The sequence below is a fragment of the Benincasa hispida genome, chromosome 5, assembly GCF_027475165.1.
Source record: "Benincasa hispida cultivar pf3 chromosome 5, pf3_genome.v1.1, whole genome shotgun sequence".
NCBI classification, from domain to species: Eukaryota; Viridiplantae; Streptophyta; class Magnoliopsida; order Cucurbitales; family Cucurbitaceae; genus Benincasa; species Benincasa hispida.
In genome coordinates, this window is record NC_143482.1 from 19846450 (window position 1) to 19865220 (window position 18771).

The 18771-nt window shown below is 34.2% G+C and overlaps 1 protein-coding gene across 1 annotated transcript; it reads right to left on the reverse strand.

Annotated features, from left to right (window-relative positions):
* Positions 1–9356: 9356 nt before the first annotated feature.
* Positions 9357–12744, reverse strand: NARA5 (pfkB-like carbohydrate kinase family protein). Its single transcript, XM_039032615.2, has 5 exons — positions 12032–12744; positions 10902–11164; positions 10424–10541; positions 9938–10146; positions 9357–9846 (listed from the first exon to the last, which is right to left on the reverse strand). The coding sequence occupies exons 1-5, from the start codon at positions 12428–12430 to the stop codon at positions 9420–9422; spliced, it is 1416 nt and encodes a 471-aa protein (XP_038888543.2). The 5' UTR covers positions 12431–12744; the 3' UTR covers positions 9357–9419.
* Positions 12745–18771: the final 6027 nt, after the last annotated feature.

Sequence of the window (18771 nt, forward strand, 5' to 3'; positions counted from 1 at the left end):
AACCTAAGTTAGCATGCATATCTTTCTTATTGATTTTAGTTCTAATTTCTTTTTATAACTATTATAAAAGAAACAACTAAAATATATACTGTCACACAACAAGGTATTTATAACGCTTATAAATTAACCTATGTGTCATACTTCATGCAATGTCTGGTCATTACTATACATAACTTTTATATACAAGTAACAATCAAGCACACATATTTTCCATACACCCTTATACTATAACAATTATAATATAAAGATGATGCATGTCAATGCTTTATGCATGCATAAATATAACTCTTATATTATATGATGCATGAGCATGCTCTTACGTAATTTAAATCATGCTTCTCTAAATCATAACACTTATAATAAAGAGATGATGCATAACCAATACATAACCTAAGGTGGGATTTTTCTATATGTGCATACCATATGACATATAAATAAAACATACATCTCATGTATATAAACACATATTAATATACCAGGATGAACCACCTCTTAAACCGGAATGAAATATTCTATCTATTACATTTTTTCACCAAGCAAACTGGTTCACAGGCGAACCGGGTCTTAAACTGCTGGGCGAAGCTCCCATCGTTTAGTAAACGCCTCCAAGTAAACGATCGTGTAGTGCACAAGACGATAACGCGTGGATGCTAAATGATCGTTTAGACGACAACGTAGCTGCGAAGCCCGATTGTCTAGACGATCGCTTAACACGCGATAGGTAAATGATTTAATCCACGATCGTATAGTCAGTAACTAAGCGATGAAGCTTGCTGAGCTATACGATCGTTTAGTGCGCGTATAAAATAGCTCTCGAGTATCCGATACTCAACAATCGTCTACCCCATTGTCTACACAACCCAACCAACGCTTGGTCGTCTTCATCCTCGAAGAACAACAACCCTTACTACAAAGCTTCTTCACGAACGACTCACAGACTCATACTACATTGAAATTACAGACTCGATAGCAATTAATAATGCCCAAAAACGCAGGGGCCTTTACAATTAACTCGAAATACAAAAGGATTTAACAAACCGAGGTTTCATCTCAGAAATGTCATTAAAACACACATCCACAAACGAATTAACGCTTAAAACAGACGGTAGACATGCTTTTACCTATCGATAATGTAAATGCAATTCTTTGCAGCATTGAATTTGGAATATCAGAAACTTGGCTCTGATACCAATTGAATGAACTCTTATATAAGAGTACCTCTGAGCGGAAGTGGATCTTTCCAAAAGCATTGTGACAGAATTACCACATTTACATTCACACATACAGATATGCATCAAATTACTAAATTACCGGCATGCTTAAAGATAAATAAACAAGAGAACGAGTAAACTTACCAGTTGAAGACACTCTTTAGTCGAAATCTCGCTCTCTCCACGAACGGATGCTCTTGCTCTCGCTGGAACGGCAAGCTACCGTTTAGCACAACTCTAGTTATCTACCATGAATGGCCACCACACAAACAGACAAAGAATGGGGACGACACCACCATTTGGGACCCTTAGTATTCTTGGAGTGAGAAGCCAAAGAGTGGGCTCTGTTCGGATTTGGTAGAGGTAAGGAGGAAAAGAGATCGTATACAATAATCAAGCAAGTGGGAGAAGGCAACGTCTATCGTATAGACAAAGTGCTTGATTGTTTAGGTGAGGTACACGATTGTGTAGGAAAAGGTAGGCGATAATCTATACGATCGTTTAGTAAAAGCTCGACGCTAAGCGATCGTTTAGGAAAAGGTAAGTGATGTTTAGTAGATGCGCACACACGTGTAAGCGATCGTCTAGTAAAAGTGAGCTATCGTATAGGCTCTGATTTACAAAGCAACATAAAGCAAATACACCTTAACCAATTAACCGTGTTCTTTTGATATATCTTTGCAAAATGAAAACAATTTTCATTTTATTCTTCAGTTACGAAAACTGAATGGAACTTCCCACTAATGCACGATTACGGAGAAATTGGTGGCCAATTATTCCATAATTGCCAAATTAAAAAAATAAATATAATCATATTATATTTATTAACCTATAATTTAATATCATATATCAACCATAGTGTTTTCTCCTCCACTAGATATAAATAATATCTATATCCAATTTCTTCCAAATTAATGTATCTCATACATAAAGTCAATTATATCAAATATAATTAACTAGTTCAATTATATCATATATAATCAAATTCCCTCTTGTCAATTTGAACATTTCAAACTGACCTAAAACCTGATTCTCAACTTGAATCCAAGCTACCAAGGGGACCTTATGGACCTATGGCTCGAAGCTTCAACGGTACGTAAATAGCTGACTAAACTCTTTAGCTACGAGATCCACCATCCGTTAACTGTCAGGCATTCCATTAAAGACCGACAACTGAACTCTTCTTACCACAGATATATTTTTATGTCCATTGGATATAACCAATCATCAGTACGATAACCCTTCACAGATGCTTGTAAGTACAACTAGGCTAATTTACCGTTTTACCCCTATAGTTACATCTTACTCTTTAAGTACCACTGATCTCTCTAATGAACAATGTAACATAGTCCTACTATGTGTGGACACCTCTCAGGTCATGAGAAAGTATATGGCGCCACACTGTTCAAGTTCTAGGATCAACCCTTAAGGGAACAATCTATCTACTTACCGCTGCGTCGGGGAAGGAGTAAATTTCATCTTGTGTAGCTGAGTTTCCAGCTCCCAAATAAGACGAATCCCCAAAGTGGTAGGTTTGAGTCGGTGACCTGGCCACTCGCACCCATACAAATCAAAGGACCATCCTTAATGGCAGGAGTTCCCAACTCACTCAGGAATGAGGTCATGTTACCTATGGTCATCTTAGTGAAATGAAGTCTCTGTCATGAATGGCGTTATGTAACGAGACCTTAACACTTCGTGGTCAAGTCTTATACAAACTCTTTGTATAGGACGCCTCCGCTTGCATGTCCCCACACGAATGATCAGGATCAGACCATCTGTAGCAAGTCACAACACTTATAACTATTCCATAAAGCAGGTCGCATTCGTAGCGTTACCAGGATAAGGTTTCCCTCCTATATCCATATACTACATACCATTTTGGTTATCACTTAAGACATGATCCACTTGTATGTCACCACATACATACTTAAGTTACATAATGACAACCAAGGATTTGAGTTTATTGGTTTGTTGTAAAGAAAATAAAACATCCAATGTGCAAAGTCAAGTAGTGAAGAAAATATCATATATTATACATCACAAGTGTTCATACAAACTGTGTTTACAAACTACAGGACACGAGACTTTAGTGCATCATCCCCAATAATTGTAAAGTGCTACAAACGAAGTAATCCTGATTCATTCATGTGGTGACATTAGGAGTGGGGGCATTGTGTGCAACAAGTTTGCATAAGATCGGACCAAGAAATAAGTCACTTTTACTTTATAATGTTGTTTACTGTTTAAGACTGACTATTTCAAAGTGATGATCTAGGTTATTTAACCTTAATCCTGAGCTAACTATGAACTCCTGTTTATTTGGGATTATCCTTAGATTTCCATAGATGAGGGTTGGCTCAACAGCACCCAGCTCAATAAGTCTCTTATTTCAGGGGTAAGACTGGGTAGATCGTTGGGGATATAGGGTGCGAAATAGAATTTGCTCCTACCCGCTTTCAGGGATAATAGGGAGGTTATTCTCTTAAGTACTGACTCCAAGTCTTGAACAAGGGGTCCCACCCTCTCATTGACCCGAGAGGGATTCGCTTTGATGATCGGATCTCAAACCAATTGTTCATTACAGGATCGATGGAACTTAAGATACAAGAGGTAAATTTCAGGGATAAAACAGCTATTGATCCAACTGTTATTACGAACAATTTATGAAGGGTTAACTTACTAATCATGGTTATATCGAGTGGACACAATATATCTACAGTGAGGAGACTACAACTACTAAGATTTAGTGGAGTGACCTGGTAGTTAACTAATGGGGATTAATTTGGTTTAAAGAGTTTAACCAATTAATCTCGGGTCATTAGAGCCCATGATCTGTAGGTTCATTAGGTCCCCCTACTAGTTAACAAACGAAATAAGTTTTAGAATAGCATGATGGGTTAATTTGAAACATTCAAATCTGAATTAAGGGAATTAGTAATTATATTTGATATAATTACATGTTTAATTATGGAATTAAACGAAATTGAAGAATTGATTAATAACTCAATATGATTTAAATATTAATTTCATGAATAGGAATTCTGGTAGTGGAATTGGTGTTAAATTAAAGGAATATTTGATATTAAATTAATATAATTAATTAAATTGTTTAATTAATTATTAATGTTATTAGAAAAATTAATTAATTGAATTAATTTTTGGTAAAATTAATACTTATTAGTTTGATTAAAGAATTAAAACTGACAATTGAATTTTGATTTTGAAAATAGTTGTCAAAATTAAAAGAAAATTTTGAATTTTGAAAACCCACAAAAGTGGGATTTTCCCACTTTACTTTAAACATCTTATTCAGATTTTTACTCTAAAATCCATGCAATTTTCTAAGTAGGAGGTGTTGATTTTGTGTGCAATTTGATTGCATGAAGTTACAAAACTCAACTCCAAATGCTGAGAGAGAGGCATGCAAAACCTGTGATTTTGCTTAAATTTGGAGCTTGAAGAAGGGGTCTTTAGCTGAGTGATAAACCATACCTTCTCCTCAAAATTTCCTAAAATCCAGCTGATTTTGAGTCCCACAACTCAATCTAAGGTTCCTAAAGAATAGTAGGCAAGTTCTAGTGGTGGTTCACGACCAGTAGAGGAGAAGATTGCAGCTGGATTTGAAGTTTGAAGAAAATCTTCAAAGGTATTCAATGAAACCCTCTTTACATTTTGTGAACATGTTGGTTTTGAAACTAAAATTAATGAATTAGAGTGCTTAATGATTTTTTTTTCTTCTAGTGCATGTTTGTTGAAACTAACATTTATTATATCTGACAATGAGTCGTCTTGATATTATGTTTGATGTTCACAAACTTAGCCAATACGTGGTTTCTCCAAGACATTCACATTTGAATGTTGTTCATCACTTGCTTCGATATCTTAAAGGTATTCCTGTCCAAGACATTTTTTTGAAAGCATCTAACTCTTTTCAGCTTAAAGCTTTTAGTGATGTTGATTGGAGTTTTTGTATCGACTCTCATAAGTCTACTACTGGATATTGTTCGAATAAATGTGATCAACAAGGTTATTGGAAGGAATCACAAACTTTTTCAAATGTCAAAGTATGAAAAATCAAATATTTGAACAATTGGATTGGGAAATATCACTTGTTAGCAAGACAATGAATCAGAATGCTATCTATCGACAATAAAAGATTTTCAAGAACATAAGTGAAGAAAGCTACAAGAGATTGAGCAATAACAATTAGAAACAAGATTTTGAAGCCTAACTAGTTTGTAGATCTCTAAAAAGTTACAAAATACAAAAATAAGTTTTACATTGATGCTACTTTGCATGTATCTCAAGTTATTGATCCACTAAAGCATGTGAAGAATTTACAAAGGAATGTTTGTTTTTGAAGAATTTTGGAAGTAATGCAATTGTTTGTAATTATTTGGATGTAGGATTTTATAAAACCAGCTGAATAACCTCCAAAGGAGACTTAATTACATATAAAAACGAAAATTGTTATGGAAAACCAATTAAACTCAAACAATTTTCTAAGTAAATGTGTTTGGTAAAAAACTAGGGCTAGTCACCCTAGAGTTGATTAACCAAGTCCAAAGTCCAAAATCTGGAGGCAATCTCGAGTCGGATTAAAGACATATGTTGAAGTCTGTTACAAAAGATAGGCAGGTTAACTTCGCTTAAATACCAAGAAGATGAAAACTAGGGAACTAATGAGATGCAATGACAATCTAATCAACACTCCTGATTATGCTTGTCAAATAGAGGTTGCTCAAAATTATCCGGAAAAGTCAAGCTTGATTATTTATGTCCCTCAAGATAGGACAGATACAATACCAATATTTGGGCTCAACGCTGCTTAATTGTGGTGGATACACGTTAAGAACCTACCTAAATCTTAAAAAAGAAAAAGTGGGTTTATATAGATATTTTAGGCATGACCAAAGATCTAATAATGATTTTGAAGGAGCCAAGTTCGATATAGTTCTACTAGTGAGACAAAGTTGATACACCATATAATGAGAAGGTTGGGACGGTTGAAAATGCGACAAATGTTATTGCAATACTCTTAAGCTTGTATCAATGCAAATGACTAGCAGGTAGTAGGTCCTCAAATAGAACTTAGGAGTAGGGATTAATGTTGAGGGATGAATTTTGGCTTGACATGATAAAGTCAAGAATCAAGATAAGATAAGATAAATCAAGATAAAATGAGATAAGATAAAATTTGATCTAGTTTGCCTGGGATTAGGAACAAATGATATCTTAATACCAGTTAAGAGGTTTAAGTTAAACTCTAGGTCAAATCCCCTATGAATATACCATTATGGCTCTACATGAGGTAACTGGGCATGTTTGGTAGAAAATGCAGATTTTGTTTTATGTTTTTAAATTCAGTTAGTTCAACAAATATGTGTTTCGCAAACAATCTAGATTATGTTTTTTAAAAATTATTTTTGAATTCTGTGCAAATTTTGAAAATAACATTTTTATGTTATCATTTGTATTCATATTTTGAATTTTAAATTTAAAAATATAGAATTATATTAAATAAAAATAAAAACATGTAAAAATATAATATGTCATGTTATAAACTCAATTCATTTTTTAAAAAATATAATATGTATTATGTTATGCATTTTAAATTATATGATACTATAAAATAATAATTATATAAAATTTTGAATACAAATCATATTCGGAAATATATTTTTAGTAGTTTATTGAGAAGTAAATATTAGTGAATAACTACAAGTAGTTTTATGATTTAATATCAAATACATTTTAAATGATCTGATACCAAATAAATACCTGAAAACATGAAATATAACTTTATATTCCCTGAATTCTATTTGTAGGTCTTCACTTATGGGTTTGAAATACATAGAAGAGTCACACAATTGAAAATGAATGAATATTAATTGGAGAGGAGACAAATATTGTAAGAGTTTGAATATAGAATGATCCAAAAACTTAAGCAAATGAGTGAAGATAAATTTAATTATAATATCTAGTGAATACTAATGGTCGTTGAAGTTTAGTTCATTTAAAGATTCGAACACCTATCAAAATGTTAGACCTGATTTGACGTAATTGAAAATTTAATAGTCAGTTTGGGTAAATGTTTATTTTTCTCTTTCCTTTTATTATACACACTTTTTGTCCTCTTTTTCCAAAACATAAGTTTAGTTTTCTTTCGTACAACTGTATGGCTCAAATTGTCAAATTTTACTTTTTCGGATAAAAGCATCATTTAAGGGAATTTAATTTAAATAATAAAACTATTAAAAATATTTACAAATAATAGTAAAATATCATTTTATCTACGATAAATCGTAATATACTGTAATACATTACTATCTGTCTTTATCATGACATATATGGATACAGATAGTAGTCTATGACAATCTATTGCAGATATACAGTAATATTTTACCATATTTATAAATATTTTAGTTTATTTTTCAATATTTGAAAACATCCTTCATTTATATAAGTTAATTGACATCTACCTATCATATTTTCACTATTTAACATTATAATTTCTTAAAAAAAAAGTTATAATTCCTTGCAATGTTTAGTAATTATTTAATCATCTTTGAAAATAATAAATAATTTTAATATTATTAGTTGTATTTTAAAATATTAAATATTTATGTTTTTTTCCCTCTGGATCCACCCTGTCTATAAGGCATAAGGCATAACTTCTCGTCCAAGCTCAAGAAGTCAACATTTTGACCTCAACACCAAGTAAATGTGCATCACATTCACCATAAGGTTGATGTGAAAGCCTTCATCACCCTCACCTTCAAACCTACTTAACATATCAATCAGAACTTCAAATAACAATTGTACCAATTTAATTCTAAATTTTGCAAAGTAAATCTCTAGACTCTTAGGAAGAATTTTGGCATTGAGTTAGTTAATATAGATGGTGATTATTATAGTTTGTTAGGTTATAATAATCTATGTTTAGAGTGTAAACTACTTTAGTCTAAATAGGAAATAGTAAATACGGTAACAAAAAGAAAAAGAGATGATAAAGAGATGATGAATAGTAAATAGTAAACATTGTAGCAAAGAGGAATTTGAAATTGAAAGATCGTAGTAATGGTAGGTTATAACAGTTAGAAACATTAACTATTATAATTGGAGCCTCAAACATAGAGTGAATTACACCTACTTGAAGTTGGGGCCGAACACCCCTTTAATTTAAATATCAATCTAAGATCATTAATGCATAATTCTTTGAAGATGTTCACAGGAGCAGAATTTAGGGATGATCATCTAAATTTTCATGAAAATGGTTCAAACATATCGATTATTTTCATCATTAAACAATAAAACTTGAAATTTAAGTTGTGTATGTATGTTTACAATAATTATAATAAGGGACGGTTGCAAATATAGACATTAAACCTAAAATATTAACAGATATAATATAATGTAAAAAAAAATTACAAATATAATCAAATTTAAATAGTCTATAAGTGATAGACTATATTATTGGTAGGAGTCTATCAATGATAGACCATATCACCGGTAAGAGTTTATCAGCCATAGAAGTCTATCGCTGATAGACTTGGCTATATTTGCAAAAATTTTTGAATAATGTTATACATTTAATTATTATTCCTAAAAATGCTACCAATTGCAATTAGCCTTATAATAATAACATAACAAGAATAATAATAAATTAATAAGGAGACAAGCAAAGCAAGAATAGAAAATATATCCCCCATTCTAGTTTAGCTAAGGAAGAATTCTATCCCCACTTCCTGAGCAAGTCCTTACAATACCCATCTCCCTAGGGGAAAAATGAATGTTAAAATCAAATAAATAGTATTGATGTTCTTCTGATCTATCTTATTTAAGAAGATTTTTGTAATAATCCTTTTTCGGAGGAGAATAATTTTATTCAGATGATTTCAATTAATTTTAAATAAAATTAAGTGAAAATGGCTCATTAATAAAAGCTTACAGTTTAAGATGCCTTATGGATTGATTGATGGGTTTTTTTTTTTTTTTTAAATTTTTCTTAGTAAGATTGATTATTAAATTTGCTAGATTAGATAAAAATAATATAAACATTTATTAACATGTGAAGCAACAAGGGATCTTACAAGCACATCTCCCACACATCTCCATTTTTATTTAGATATATATAATATATATGTGAGAAGAGAACTTTATTCAGAAAGAAGATGGCTTGAGGATCAAGTTGCACACTACAGTCTACACATGTGATGAGCCAATATCAGACTGAAAGCTAGAAAATGCATCTGCAAGCTCCATGGCATCTTGAACCCTTAAACGAGTTCCCTGTTGCCCGACCACTCTGGCCGCAATTTTCGCTGCAAATGTTCCCATTTCTTTCAAATCCGAGACTCCCTGCAAGATACCGTACAAAATACCTGATGCATACGCATCTCCGGCGCCACAAGTGTCAAGAGGTACACATGGACAAGGCGGGATATACACTGCTTCTCCTTTAACACCTATGTATGAACCTCTGTGCCCATCCGTGACCGAAACGAGCGGAACGAAATGACTTAGATACCTTACAGCTGATACAGAGCTTTCCTTGGAGTCGAAATGACATAGAGCTGCTGCTTCTTCATGGTTTGCAAAAACAATATCCGCATAGTTTCCAACAATTTCCCTGATATATGTAAATGTAAAACACATTATTTGTGTAATCCTCCTTGCATATGACATGAAAGCATAAAGAGGGTTTGAAAAGATAAAATTACCAAAAATCGTCGAAATGTCTTGCGATGCAGGAGACATCTGAAGCTGTGACTGCAACTAGAGCACCGCTCCGGTGTGCTTCCTCGCATGCTTTTTGAATCGTTTTAATTGTATCAGGCAGTTCAAATAAATACCCTTCAACTACAAGTACATTTGTCTTGCTAATTACACTAGCTAATGATGGACTATAATTCACAGTGGAAGATGTACCCTGATATCGAATAACAAATCCATAAGAACTCCTTTTAATTTGTGTATCATTTACAAAAAAAAAAAAAGGAAAAATGCAAGCACTAAAAAGTTTTCACAACTATACAAGACTCCAAAGAGAAGAAAAAGCAAGTTATGCTTAATCAAACACAAGGTAGTAGAATTCGATAACCGTTCCAACCATGTTGAGAATAGAAGATGGTTATCTAATTTTTAGATTGGAGAGTTATGTTTTTCTCACATGTGGCTATGGAGGAGAAGTTTAAATAAATGTTTACCTGATATGCAAGCATTGTTCGCTGAGCATCAGGGGTAGTAAGAACAATGACTGTTCCTGTTGTCCCATCCTTCACAGGAGGAGAAAGAAAATGTACATTTGCGCGTCTTAGTTTTGACCTACAAAACAAATTAATGCATGAAAACAGTTCTTGTAGCACGTATTTGCTTCAATAGCCAAAGCGGAAGCATTGAACATATGATTTCCTACAAAAAGATCTGGCTCAGAAATTCCATTGTTCTATTACTAGCTAAGGACTCTCCTATAAGTTGAGAGTTTAAGACATCTTTTCTTTTTTCATCTTAGATCAGTTTTTAAACTGAAACATAAATGTAGAAAATCAAGTCTCATTGCATATAGTCTCAGAAATGAGGGTGGGTAATAATGTATATTTCTAAAAAGTGATATCGAGAAATTGAAGAATAGCATGTTATTCTGAAAGAGAGTACTTGTAAATTGAAGTTAAACTAGAGCCTGACCTGTAGAAGCTGCCCAATGGATCACTCCCTATACTACCAGTCATAGCTACATTGAAAGTAGGTCCTTTCATGGGTCTAATACCCAGCCTTGCCAAGGCCACCAGGCTGTTCGAAAGAGATCCGCCACCCGCCGCCTTATAGCTACGACCGTCCATCGCCCTCAATACTCTACCTCTTTCCTCATGATTTACGACCTTCCTTGTACCCTTCTCTAATCCCAGTTTCTTCAGAAACTCATCATCTACCATACCAGAAAAATCTACCTAAACACATTGCCACATCAATGAAAGACACAAGAATCAGGCCCATTATATCAAACGGTTGTTCCAATAAACATTATGATCTACAAAATTCTATTGACAACAATATGACATGGGTTTTTTCCTCGAGCTTTATTGGAAATGTTTAGTCAATTGTAGGAATGACTTGTCATAAAATTAGCTTTTTAATTTTGTCCTCATTGAAAGATTTACAAGTGTTTAGTTCCCAAAGATCTAAACAAAAAAAAAAAAAACTATTTATTTAATTTAGGTATGGAAAACGTTTTTCTTTATTTAATTTAGGTATGGAAAACATTTTTCTTTATTTAATTTAGGTATGAAAACCGTTTGTTCTTTAGTCAATTTAATTCATATATGAAAATGTCTTTTTTTAGGTTCTTATAAATGGTTGTCCAGAGTTCGTCGAGAGACAACTCTCTATTTTTTCATTCTACAATTAATCTGAGCAAAGTTTCCACTTGATTCTAATCCTTATCCGACGAATATACGTTTCAGAATGGTGTTGTGTTAACCTTGAAGAGCAACCAGCAAGAAACAATTTAGCACCAAGATAGTGCCAGAATTTTCTTTCAAAGCAATGGCCATTCTATGACACAACAATTGATTTATTTGACAATCTATTTCTACAAACTTAAGTCCTTTCAAATAAAAAATCTTCCACCTATATAAACAATGTATACAATAAAAGTTACTCCAATTCAAATCCTTGAACCAACTACCACAGCTCATACAATACTACTTTCCCCTTAATTAAATCATGAAGTTATCACAAGAAAAACAGAATAAAACACCACCAAAGTAAGACAGAGAAATTAGCTCAAGAAACAGAATAAGAAATGGGGAAATTACCATAGCTTGACCAAGCCCCAAGACATCCCATCGGTCAGGCAAACGAGAAGAAGAAGAGGGATTAATCTCATCAGCATCATCAATCCCAACCACAAATTCCTCATCAGAACCATTCCCTTCATCATCATCCTCTTCTTCCTCACTCCCACTAGAAAACTCCCCTGTCCCATAGCTGCTAAAAACACGACAAGAACACAAAGGGGTGAAAGAATCAAAGCCGCCAGCCATGGAAGAGAACCTGCATCGGTGAATGAAAGTGAAAGAAGAAGAAGGGGAATATGAAGAAGAAGAGGGAAAAGGAAGTGAAGGAATAGGAGTGAAATTAGGGGAAGAGAGAGGCAGAGAAGAAAAGGGAAGCTGAAATTGGGGAAGAGAAGAAATGGGAAAATAGAGAGACATAGTTAGGGAATGGATTTGAAGCGAGTGGTGGTGGTGAAATGGGGAAAGGCAAAAATGGGAGCAGAATTCAGCGTAGCCACCCACCGCCCCACCATACCCAATTCCCCATTTTGGGTAGTTTTATTTATAAGAAGCGATCGATGAAGAAGCTGTTCTCAAATGGGTTTCTCTTCTTCTCTCCAAATAACAATCTCTCACAATCCTTCTCAAATCCTCTTCTTTGACTGTGCGTCCCTCGTTATCCAACACAACGTGGACCTTGCGGGATTCTTAACATCGCTTCCGGGATTTATTTTATTCTATTGACTTTCCATGACCGTTCGATGGGAATTTTTATTTTCTTTTATAAACCCCTTTTCAATTTTTGTTTTCGAAAATAAAGTTTAGAAGAAAGAATTAAATGAATCCACTTGTTTATACATATTACGGTCTATCAGTAGTTTTACTATTTAAAATAAATGTCCCAAAATTTAAAACTCATTCATTATTAGACATGTTATTAAATAATTTGTTCATTTATTTTGTGGACCTCACATAATTTTTAAATTCTACTATGTGACAAATAATGAATTGAAATAGTATGAAATTTTTTTCACACTTATATAGTACTAGAAATTTTCTCGTATATAGATATCTCTTTCACTTCTAATTTTTTTGTTTTGTTATCTATTTTTTACCGATATTTTTCAATGTATGATTAAAAACTTTTTTAAAAAGTAGTTTTTTTTTTCTTTCTAAAATGTGGTTAACAATTCAATTATTTTACTCAAGAAAGATAAGAATCGACGTGAGAAATTGAGAGGAAATATGCTTATTATTAAGAAAATGAAAAACTAAAGACAAAATAGTTACCAACCAGTGTCTTGGTTTTTTATTCTTAGTTTTTGAAAATTAAGTCTATAACATCTTCTTTTTTACCTGTTTTATTATTTAATTATCTACTTTTTATTGATATTCTTTTAAAAAAAAATCAAATAAGTTTCGAAAACTAAAGAAAATGGTTTTTTCTTTAAAAAAAATTAATTTAGTTAAAGATGAATTCAACTCTTTTACTTAAGAAATACACAAACCATTAAAGAAAAATAAGCTTAATTTTCAAAAACAAAGAACTAAGGTCTCTTTAGTAACCATTTTGTTTTTTATTTTTGTTTTAATCAAGCCTATGAACACTATTCACACCTCCAAATTGCTTCCTTTATTATCTACTTTTCACCAGTAATTTAAAAAGCTAAACCAAACTTTGAGAACTAGTTTTCAAAAATTTGTTTCTGTTTTTGAAATTTGGCTAAAAATTCAACCATTTTCTAAAAAAAGATGTAAATTATTGTAAAAAATATGAATAAAATGGACTTAATTTAAAAAAAAAAAAAAATTAACTGATTACCAAATAAGTCCTAAAATTCAATAATTACCCAACCAAATCTTATATTTTTAGTGGCATGGAAATGGTTTTCTTGCAATGAATGACATGAAACCAAATTTTTTTTAATCTTTCTAGTGTCTTCTTCCACTCGTTTTCTCTTTTATTCCGAGATTGATGACAAGCCAAATGGGATGTTGTTGTTAGTTTGGTTGGGGCTGGTCAAAATTCATGCCGTTTTTCTTTCCAAAAGTTTTGGGGGATGATGTTTACAATATCTTTTGTTTTTCTTTTTCGTTCCAAAATGGTATATTCTTATTGTTATTCTTCTTCTATGTAAGAATTAATAAACATCACTACGAAGCTATTCAATCCCATTTTAAGGAGACCTGAAGTTTTGCCATTGTTTTTTTTAATGTCTATGTGTAAGAAAGTGAAACACCACTTGGGCAAAACTAAAAATCCTTCCAATTTTCAATTCTATTCTTAGTTCATGATCGAAGTGATTTTAAAATCATCAAAATCACTTTTTTCAATTTTAAAATCACTCGAAAACACACTTTTAGTTATTCAAAATTAATTTATTTTTTAATTTTACACTTTTAAATGCTATTTTCATACATCAAAATTAGCTCTGAAGAATTAGGAATATGTTTCACGGTGATTTTGAAAATGACAAAAGGTGTTTTTAGTCATTTTAAAACCACTTCTCAAACATGCTTGAGTGTTTTATTGTGTTTTAAAAGTTTTTTTTTTTTTTTTTTTGGGAAAAGTTAAATAATATGTTGAGAATGAAGGATCTCTTACCGAAGAGTTCCATGAGCATGTTCGGATCACTCCGATCTCACCATGACCGAAATACATATTATACATTCAAACGCACAGTTATGCAAATAAATCTTAATTAACAACATGTTATGAACAAGATATACAAAGGGAGAGAGTGTCATACCAGTTGAAGACAATCTTTAATTTTTAGAACTCAACGCAGCGGAACCCTCCACGCGATCTACCAACGCCCAGCAGCAGCATCACCACCGCAATATCACGAATGCAACGGGGACGACACCACCAGAAAAGAGCCCTACGTATTCTTGGAGTGAGAACCCAAAGCGTGGTCTTTGGTGAATTTGGTAGAGGAAGGAGGAAGCACGGATCGTGTAGACGATAAGCAAGTGGGGAAAAAGACGCTATCTCATAGCAAAATGCTTATCGTTTAGGAGAAGCTACACGATCGTGTAGGTTTTACTAAACGATCGTTTAGGAAAAGGTATACGATCGTTTAGCAAACTCGGCACACTATACGATCGCTTAGAAAAGCTATGCGATCGTGTAGGAACTAGTGTGCGATCGATTAAGCGTGAAGTAGACGATCGTTTAGGCGGAAAGGAAATATCGTATAGGCTCTTAAAATGCTTAAGCAATCCCTTAGGATTCTACCAACGCGTGCTCTCTTCTATATCTTTTTGGACGACGATTCAAAATGAAACAATTTTATTTTTATTTCATCGATTACAATAACCAACTCATTGCCATTAACCCACGTCCAAACGTGATTTTTTGGTTAGTTATCATATAATTAATCAACTATAATATTAATAAATATAATCATATTATATTTTTATCCTATAGTTTGATATCATATATCTACTATAGTATTTCTCTTCTACTTGATATAAATCATATTTATATCTAATTTCCTCCAAAATAATGTATCTCATACATTTAGCCAATTATATCATATATAATTAACCAGTCCAATTATATCATATATAATCGAACTTCCTCTTTTCAATTTGAACATTTCAAATTAACCCAAACACCAGTTCTCGACTTTATCCAAGCTACCCAAGGGACCTAATAGACATGTGGCTCGAAGCTCCAATAGTCCGTGAATAGCTTACTAAACTCTTTACCACGAGATCTACCATCCATTAACTGTCAGGCATTCCACTAAAGACCAACAACTGAACTCTTCTTACAACAAATATATTTCCGTGTCTATCAGATATAATCAATCATGAGTACGATGACCCTTCATAGATGCTCATAAGTACAACTGGACCAATTACTGTTTTGCCCTTGTAGTTACATCTCACTCCTTAAGTACCACTGATTCCTCTAATGAACAATACAACATAGTCCAACTATGTGTGAACACCTCTCGGACCAAGAGAAGGTGTGTGGCGCCACATCGTTCAAGCTTTGGAATCATGTGTGGCACCACATCGTTCAAGCTTTGGAATCATCCCTTAAGAGAGCTATCTATCTACTTACCCTGCTTCAGGGAAGGAGTGAATTTCATCTTGTGTAGCTGAGTTCCCAACTTCCAAATCAAACGAATCCCCAAAATGGTAGATTTGAATCGGCAACCTGGCCACTTGCACCCATACAAATCAAAGGACCACCCTCAATGGCAGGAGCTCCCAACTCACTCAGGATTGAGGTGATGTTACCTATGGTCATCCTAGTGAAGTGAAGTCTCTGTCATGAACAGTGTTATATAACGTGACGTTAACACTTCGTGGTCAGGTCTTATATAAACTCTTTGTATAGGACACCCCTCTCGCATGTCCTCGACACGAATGATCAGGATCAAACCATCTGTGACAAGTCACAACACTTCTGACCATTCCACAAAGCGGACCGCCTCCGTAGCATTACCAGGATAAGGTTTCCCTCCTATATCCATATACTATAGACCATTTTGGTTATCACTTAAGATATGATCCACTTGTATGTCACCACATATATGCTTGAGTCACATACAGATAATCAGGGATTTTATGTTTATTGGTTTGTGGTAAAGTAAATAACACAAGCAACTGGGCAAATTACAGGATGTGAAGAAAATATCATATATTAACAACACAAGCGTTCGTACAAACTGTTTACAAACTATAGGACACGAGACTTTAAAGCATCAACCCCAACAATCTCCCACTTTTTCTAATACGAAGTGGGGTGTACAATAAACTAGGGCATAAAAGCCCAGTATAATAAAATCTCCCACTTGCCCTAGTCCAACCACGGGCGATCCTGTAGACCTATGTTCTGTAGGTGACCCTCAAACACTGTAGCCGTGAGAGCCTTCATAAACAGGTCAGTAACATTAAAATGGCCTGGGTTAGACTAAACCGTCTCATCTCCTCAACCTCTTGAGGTGTCTTAGGACACATATCCTTAGACAAAGTGACTTCGTGCCTAAACAGTAGTAGGCCCCTCTTGGAGTCCTGCATCGAGTACTTGAGCAACATCTTGTCAATGTACAATGCCTGAGACAGTGCTAACACTTTATTCTTATGATCCCGAAGGATCTGTATACCTAGAACAAACAGAGCCTCTCCCAAATCTTTCATTTGGAATTGGGTCGCTAGCTAGTTCTTAACTGCAGTCAGTAGACCTACATCATTCCAAATGAGTAGGATATTGTCTACGTACAACACTAAGAAGACTACTGAAGCATTGATGATCTTCTTGTAAACATAAGGTTCATCAACGTTTTGGTCAAAGCCATATGACTTGATCGCAGTATCAAACCGTATGTTCCAAGATCGAGATGCCTGTTTCATTCCATAAATGGACCAATTCAGTTTGCAAACCTTTTGCTCTTGACCTTGGGCTATGAATCCCTCGAGTTGCACCATATAAATGGTCTTCTCAAGATTGCCATTTAGAAAGATTATCTTGACGTCCATTTTCTAGATCTCATAATTATAATAAGCTGCAATGGACAGGAGGATCCGCATCGATTTTAACATGGAAACAGGCGAGAAAGTCTTCTTATAGTCGACTCCCTATACCTGGGTATAACCCTTTGCTACAAGTTAAGCTTTGAAGATCTGTACCTTTCCACCAATACCCCATTTGTGCTTGTAGATCCATTTACAACCTATAGGTCGAATCCCATTAGACTGATCTACAAGATCCCATACTGAGTTGAAGCACATTGACTCCATCTCGAGGTCCATGGCCTTGATCCATTCATCTCGGTCAACATCCTCAATTGCCTTATTATAAGACAACAGATCTTCAACGTCGCCATCTGCTCCATAGCAAGGATTTCCGTGAAACCCAGATAGTGAACCGGAGGGGGAGGGAGGGGGTTTGCAACCCTCCCACTACGTTGAGGTTCCTTAAACTCTTGAGGTGGAACTGACCTACTGGATGAACTCCCATAAAAAACTCTTGTTGATGTAGCAGGCTCTTCAACAACTCTTGTTGAAGTTTTAGTAGTTTCATTGGAAAGCTCATGCAACACGACTTTGCTTCGTGGACTGTGCTCCCTTATATGATCCTCCTCTAGGAAAGTAGTGTTTGTTGAAACAAATACCCTATTTTCTGTCGGATCATGAAAATAACCTCCACGTGTACCTTTGGGGTAGCCTACAAAGAGGCATAACCTCGACCGTGGTTCCAACTTTTTGGGATTAGCCTCAAGCACATGTGTAGGGAAACCCGAAATGTGGAAGTGACGTAAAATAGCTTTACGCCTGTTCCACAACTTCAGAGGTGTTTTTGTAACACTCTTGAAGGGAACACATTTGAGTATGTATACCGCAGTCTCCACTGCGAAACCCCAAAATGAGTCCGGTAAGGAAGCGTAACTCATCATCGAGCGAACCATGTCTAACAATGTCCTATTTCTCCTATCCGCTACACCATTCTGTTGAGGTGCACCTGGCACTAAGAGTTGGGAAATGATTCCATGTTCTATCAAACAGTCTTGGAATGTCGAGTCCAAAAAACTCTCCACCTCAATTCGATCGAAGTGTTTTAATCCATCAATCCAATGCATTTTCAACTTTAGCCTTGAACTCTTTGAACTTTTCAAAGGATTCAGACTTCCGTTGCATAAGATAAACACACCCATACCTGGAGTAATCATTAGTAAAACTGATAAAATACTCATAGCCACCTCAGGCTCTCACATTCATAGGACCACAAAGGTCAGAATGTACTAACTCAAGAGGTTCCTTGG

Excerpts from the sequence above, each read along its gene's own strand:
- NARA5 (XM_039032615.2), bottom strand. The coding sequence starts at position 12,430 with ATGTCTCTCTATTTTCCCATTTCTTCTCTTCCCCAATTTCAGCTTCCC. Across the intron at positions 10,542-10,901 it reads CCATTGGGCAGCTTCTACAG|GTCAAAACTAAGACGCGCAA; the intron begins GTCAGGCTCTAG and ends TTTGTTTTGTAG. Across the intron at positions 10,147-10,423 it reads GAACAATGCTTGCATATCAG|GGTACATCTTCCACTGTGAA; the intron begins GTAAACATTTAT and ends ATTCGATATCAG.